At 61.3% G+C, this 5,220-nt stretch overlaps 1 protein-coding gene and 13 non-coding genes across 14 annotated transcripts; 1 reads left to right on the top strand and 13 right to left on the bottom strand.

Moving 5' to 3' along the window:
• Positions 1-29: 29 nt before the first annotated feature.
• Positions 30-102, bottom strand: PHYSODRAFT_t908. Its single transcript has one exon. It is a non-coding gene; the product is annotated as a tRNA-Ala (tRNA).
• A 632-nt stretch (positions 103-734) lies between these two features.
• On the bottom strand, positions 735-806 carry PHYSODRAFT_t907. Its single transcript has one exon. It is a non-coding gene; the product is annotated as a tRNA-His (tRNA).
• Position 807: 1 nt separating this feature from the next.
• Positions 808-880, bottom strand: PHYSODRAFT_t906. Its single transcript has one exon. It is a non-coding gene; the product is annotated as a tRNA-Ala (tRNA).
• A 187-nt stretch (positions 881-1,067) lies between these two features.
• Positions 1,068-1,418, top strand: PHYSODRAFT_334318 (hypothetical protein; the record flags this gene model as incomplete). Its single annotated transcript, XM_009531581.1, has 1 exon — positions 1,068-1,418. The coding sequence occupies one exon, from the start codon at positions 1,068-1,070 to the stop codon at positions 1,416-1,418; it is 351 nt and encodes a 116-aa protein (XP_009529876.1).
• Positions 1,419-1,514: 96 nt separating this feature from the next.
• PHYSODRAFT_t905 lies at positions 1,515-1,586 on the bottom strand. Its single transcript has one exon. It is a non-coding gene; the product is annotated as a tRNA-His (tRNA).
• A 1-nt stretch (position 1,587) lies between these two features.
• PHYSODRAFT_t904 lies at positions 1,588-1,660 on the bottom strand. Its single transcript has one exon. It is a non-coding gene; the product is annotated as a tRNA-Ala (tRNA).
• Positions 1,661-2,292: 632 nt separating this feature from the next.
• On the bottom strand, positions 2,293-2,364 carry PHYSODRAFT_t903. Its single transcript has one exon. It is a non-coding gene; the product is annotated as a tRNA-His (tRNA).
• Position 2,365: 1 nt separating this feature from the next.
• PHYSODRAFT_t902 lies at positions 2,366-2,438 on the bottom strand. Its single transcript has one exon. It is a non-coding gene; the product is annotated as a tRNA-Ala (tRNA).
• A 632-nt stretch (positions 2,439-3,070) lies between these two features.
• On the bottom strand, positions 3,071-3,142 carry PHYSODRAFT_t901. The gene has a single exon. It is a non-coding gene; the product is annotated as a tRNA-His (tRNA).
• Position 3,143: 1 nt separating this feature from the next.
• PHYSODRAFT_t900 lies at positions 3,144-3,216 on the bottom strand. Its single transcript has one exon. It is a non-coding gene; the product is annotated as a tRNA-Ala (tRNA).
• Positions 3,217-3,838: 622 nt separating this feature from the next.
• Positions 3,839-3,910, bottom strand: PHYSODRAFT_t899. Its single transcript has one exon. It is a non-coding gene; the product is annotated as a tRNA-His (tRNA).
• Position 3,911: 1 nt separating this feature from the next.
• On the bottom strand, positions 3,912-3,984 carry PHYSODRAFT_t898. Its single transcript has one exon. It is a non-coding gene; the product is annotated as a tRNA-Ala (tRNA).
• A 622-nt stretch (positions 3,985-4,606) lies between these two features.
• Positions 4,607-4,678, bottom strand: PHYSODRAFT_t897. Its single transcript has one exon. It is a non-coding gene; the product is annotated as a tRNA-His (tRNA).
• A 1-nt stretch (position 4,679) lies between these two features.
• On the bottom strand, positions 4,680-4,752 carry PHYSODRAFT_t896. Its single transcript has one exon. It is a non-coding gene; the product is annotated as a tRNA-Ala (tRNA).
• Between the last annotated feature and the right edge of the window lie 468 nt (positions 4,753-5,220).

Here is a 5,220-nt window from a genome sequence, read left to right as displayed (position 1 = left end):
GGATCCCCGACCACTATACTACACACGCTTGGAGAAGCAGGGTGTCGATCCCTGTACCTCTCGCATGCTAAGCGAGCGCTCTACCATTTGAGCTACATCCCCGGATACTTTACTCGTCTCCCACCCGTCAACAAAATCCACTTTACGGACGCACCACACGCTACCACGCACTCTCCGCCGTACCGCAATCGTCAACCACCCATCGCGCCTCCGTTACGCACAATCCGCACACCAAAACTCGCGTACATGCCTCCGCACGGCCCAAACCGATCGCACGCTCTTTCCACACATGCCGCCTCGCGCACGGCGCGCTCAGCCTCCACAACCCGACCGTGAGCTCGTCCGCTGCGTGTTCCGCCTCTTTGGCTCGCGCCGGAGCGACTTGGACGGCACAACGACTGTCCGCCCGACGACCCTCCTACTGCCAGGACGGCCATTCGGGGCGCTTCATCCACTCTCTCCGGTGGCCTGGTGAGCTCCGACGACGCGGGAGGTACTACAGCTCCACTACGTTACTAGACCGAGCCACAAGACAATGCCATCGAGTCGCACCGCAGCAGTGTCGTCGTGAGGGCGACAAGAGGAGAGCGGCCGGGACCGCTCACGCCGGTAGGCTGAAAGGCGACAAAAAGCGGTAATTGGGGACCGAGAGCGTGGCGGGTGTGCATGGCGACGGCTAGGGGCGGCGCAGCGTCCATAACGCGCACGTAAAAGCAGCATAATGAGCATAAGAGTGCGCGTGCCCGGATTCGAACCAGGGATTTCACCGCCACAAGGTGAGGTACTGACCACTATACTACACACGCCTGGAGAAGCAGGGTGTCGATCCCTGTACCTCTCGCATGCTAAGCGAGCGCTCTACCATTTGAGCTACATCCCCGGATACTTCACTCATCTCCCACCCGTCAACAAAATCCACTTTACGGACGCACCACACGCTACCACGCACTCTCCGCCGTACCGCAATCGTCAACCACCCATCGCGCCTCCGTTACGCACAATCCGCACACCAAAACTCGCGTACATGCCTCCGCACGGCCCAAACCGATCGCACGCTCTTTCCACACATGCCGCCTCGCGCACGGCGCGCTCAGCCTCCACAACCCGACCGTGAGCTCGTCCGCTGCGTGTTCCGCCTCTTTGGCTCGCGCCGGAGCGACTTGGACGGCACAACGACTCTGTCCGCCCGACGACCCTCCTACTGCCAGGACGGCCATTCGGGGCGCTTCATCCACTCTCTCCGGTGGCCTGGTGAGCTCCAACGACGCGGGAGGTACTACAGCTCCACTACGTTACTAGACCGAGCCACAAGACAATGCCATCGAGTCGCACCGCAGCAGTGTCGTCGTGAGGGCGACAAGAGGAGAGCGGCCGGGACCACTCACGCCGGTAGGCTGAAAGGCGACAAAAAGCGGTAATTGGGGACCGAGAGCGTGGCGGGTGTGCATGGCGACGGCTAGGGGCGGCGCAGCGTCCATAACGCGCACGTAAAAGCAGCATAATGAGCATAAGAGTGCGCGTGCCCGGATTCGAACCAGGGATTTCACCGCCACAAGGTGAGGTACTGACCACTATACTACACACGCCTGGAGAAGCAGGGTATCGATCCCTATACCTCTCGCATGCTAAGCGAGCGCTCTACCATTTGAGCTACATCCCCGGATACTTTACTCGTCTCCCACCCGTCAACAAAATCCACTTTACGGACGCACCACACGCTACCACGCACTCTCCGCCGTACCGCAATCGTCAACCACCCATCGCGCCTCCGTTACGCACAATCCGCACACCAAAACTCGCGTACATGCCTCCGCACGGCCCAAACCGATCGCACGCTCTTTCCACACATGCCGCCTCGCGCACGGCGCGCTCAGCCTCCACAACCCGACCGTGAGCTCGTCCGCTGCGTGTTCCGCCTCTTTGGCTCGCGCCGGAGCGACTTGGACGGCACAACGACTGTCCGCCCGACGACCCTCCTACTGCCAGGACGGCCATTCGGGGCGCTTCATCCACTCTCTCCGGTGGCCTGGTGAGCTCCGACGACGCGGGAGGTACTACAGCTCCACTACGTTACTAGACCGAGCCACAAGACAATGCCATCGAGTCGCACCGCAGCAGTGTCGTCGTGAGGGCGACAAGAGGAGAGCGGCCGGGACCGCTCACGCCGGTAGGCTGAAAGGCGACAAAAAGCGGTAATTGGGGACCGAGAGCGTGGCGGGTGTGCATGGCGACGGCTAGGGGCGGCGCAGCGTCCATAACGCGCACGTAAAAGCAGCATAATGAGCATAAGAGTGCGCGTGCCCGGATTCGAACCAGGGATTTCACCGCCACAAGGTGAGGTACTGACCACTATACTACACACGCTTGGAGAAGCAGGGTATCGATCCCTGTACCTCTCGCATGCTAAGCGAGCGCTCTACCATTTGAGCTACATCCCCGGATACTTTACTCGTCTCCCACCCGTCAACAAAATCCACTTTACGGACGCACCACACGCTACCACGCACTCTCCGCCGTACCGCAATCGTCAACCACCCATCGCGCCTCCGTTACGCACAATCCGCACACCAAAACTCGCGTACATGCCTCCGCACGGCCCAAACCGATCGCACGCTCTTTCCACACATGCCGCCTCGCGCACGGCGCGCTCAGCCTCCACAACCCGACCGTGAGCTCGTCCGCTGCGTGTTCCGCCTCTTTGGCTCGCGCCGGAGCGACTTGGACGGCACAACGACTGTCCGCCCGACGACCCTCCTACTGCCAGGACGGCCATTCGGGGCGCTTCATCCACTCTCTCCGGTGGCCTGGTGAGCTCCGACGACGCGGGAGGTACTACAGCTCCACTACGTTACTAGACCGAGCCACAAGACAATGCCATCGAGTCGCACCGCAGCAGTGTCGTCGTGAGGGCGATAAAAGGAGAGCGGCCGGGACCGCTCACGCCGGTAGGCTGAAAGGCGACAAAAAGCGGTAATTGGGGACCGAGAGCGTGGCGGGTGTGCATGGCGACGGCTAGGGGCGGCGCAGCGTCCATAACGCGCACGTAAAAGCAGCATAATGAGCATAAGAGTGCGCGTGCCCGGATTCGAACCAGGGATTTCACCGCCACAAGGTGAGGTACTGACCACTATACTACACACGCCTGGAGAAGCAGGGTATCGATCCCTATACCTCTCGCATGCTAAGCGAGCGCTCTACCATTTGAGCTACATCCCCGGATACTTCACTCATCTCCCACCCGTCAACAAAATCCACTTTACGGACGCACCACACGCTACCACGCACTCTCCGCCGTACCGCAATCGTCAACCACCCATCGCGCCTCCGTTACGCACAATCCGCACACCAAAACTCGCGTGCATGCCTCCGCACGGCCCAAACCGATCGCACGCTCTTTCCACACATGCCGCCTCGCGCACGGCGCGCTCAGCCTCCACAACTCGACCGTGAGCTCGTCCGCTGCGTGTTCCGCCTCTTTGGCTCGCGCCGGAGCGACTTGGACGGCTCCGCCCGACGACCCTCCTACTGCCAGGACGGCCATTCGGGGCGCTTCATCCACTCTCTCCGGTGGCCTGGTGAGCTCCGACGACGCGGGAGGTACTACAGCTCCACTACGTTACTAGACCGAGCCACAAGACAATGCCATCGAGTCGCACCGCAGCAGTGTCGTCGTGAGGGCGATAAAAGGAGAGCGGCCGGGACCGCTCACGCCGGTAGGCTGAAAGGCGACAAAAAGCGGTAATTGGGGACCGAGAGCGTGGCGGGTGTGCATGGCGACGGCTAGGGGCGGCGCAGCGTCCATAACGCGCACGTAAAAGCAGCATAATGAGCATAAGAGTGCGCGTGCCCGGATTCGAACCAGGGATTTCACCGCCACAAGGTGAGGTACTGACCACTATACTACACACGCCTGGAGAAGCAGGGTATCGATCCCTGTACCTCTCGCATGCTAAGCGAGCGCTCTACCATTTGAGCTACATCCCCGGATACTTTACTCGTCTCCCACCCGTCAACAAAATCCACTTTACGGACGCACCACACGCTACCACGCACTCTCCGCCGTACCGCAATCGTCAACCACCCATCGCGCCTCCGTTACGCACAATCCGCACACCAAAACTCGCGTGCATGCCTCCGCACGGCCCAAACCGATCGCACGCTCTTTCCACACATGCCGCCTCGCGCACGGCGCGCTCAGCCTCCACAACTCGACCGTGAGCTCGTCCGCTGCGTGTTCCGCCTCTTTGGCTCGCGCCGGAGCGACTTGGACGGCTCCGCCCGACGACCCTCCTACTGCCAGGACGGCCATTCGGGGCGCTTCATCCACTCTCTCCGGTGGCCTGGTGAGCTCCGACGACGCGGGAGGTACTACAGCTCCACTACGTTACTAGACCGAGCCACAAGACAATGCCATCGAGTCGCACCGCAGCAGTGTCGTCGTGAGGGCGATAAAAGGAGAGCGGCCGGGACCGCTCACGCCGGTAGGCTGAAAGGCGACAAAAAGCGGTAATTGGGGACCGAGAGCGTGGCGGGTGTGCATGGCGACGGCTAGGGGCGGCGCAGCGTCCATAACGCGCACGTAAAAGCAGCATAATGAGCATAAGAGTGCGCGTGCCCGGATTCGAACCAGGGATTTCACCGCCACAAGGTGAGGTACTGACCACTATACTACACACGCCTGGAGAAGCAGGGTATCGATCCCTGTACCTCTCGCATGCTAAGCGAGCGCTCTACCATTTGAGCTACATCCCCGGATACTTCACTCATCTCCCACCCGTCAACAAAATCCACTTTACGGACGCACCACACGCTACCACGCACTCTCCGCCGTACCGCAATCGTCAACCACCCATCGCGCCTCCGTTACGCACAATCCGCACACCAAAACTCGCGTGCATGCCTCCGCACGGCCCAAACCGATCGCACGCTCTTTCCACACATGCCGCCTCGCGCACGGCGCGCTCAGCCTCCACAACTCGACCGTGAGCTCGTCCGCTGCGTGTTCCGCCTCTTTGGCTCGCGCCGGAGCGACTTGGACGGCACAACGACTCTGTCCGCCCGACGACCCTCCTACTGCCAGGACGGCCATTCGGGGCGCTTCATCCACTCTCTCCGGTGGCCTGGTGAGCTCCGACGACGCGGGAGGTACTACCGCTCCACTACGTTACTAGACCGAGCCCCAAGACAATGCCATCGAGTCGCACCGCAGCAGTGTCGTCG

This window comes from Phytophthora sojae (assembly GCF_000149755.1).
Source record: "Phytophthora sojae unplaced genomic scaffold PHYSOscaffold_5, whole genome shotgun sequence".
Classification (NCBI taxonomy): domain Eukaryota; phylum Oomycota; class Peronosporomycetes; order Peronosporales; family Peronosporaceae; genus Phytophthora; species Phytophthora sojae.
Note: the sequence above shows the minus strand (reverse complement) of the source record. Positions and strands in the feature narration are given on the sequence as shown.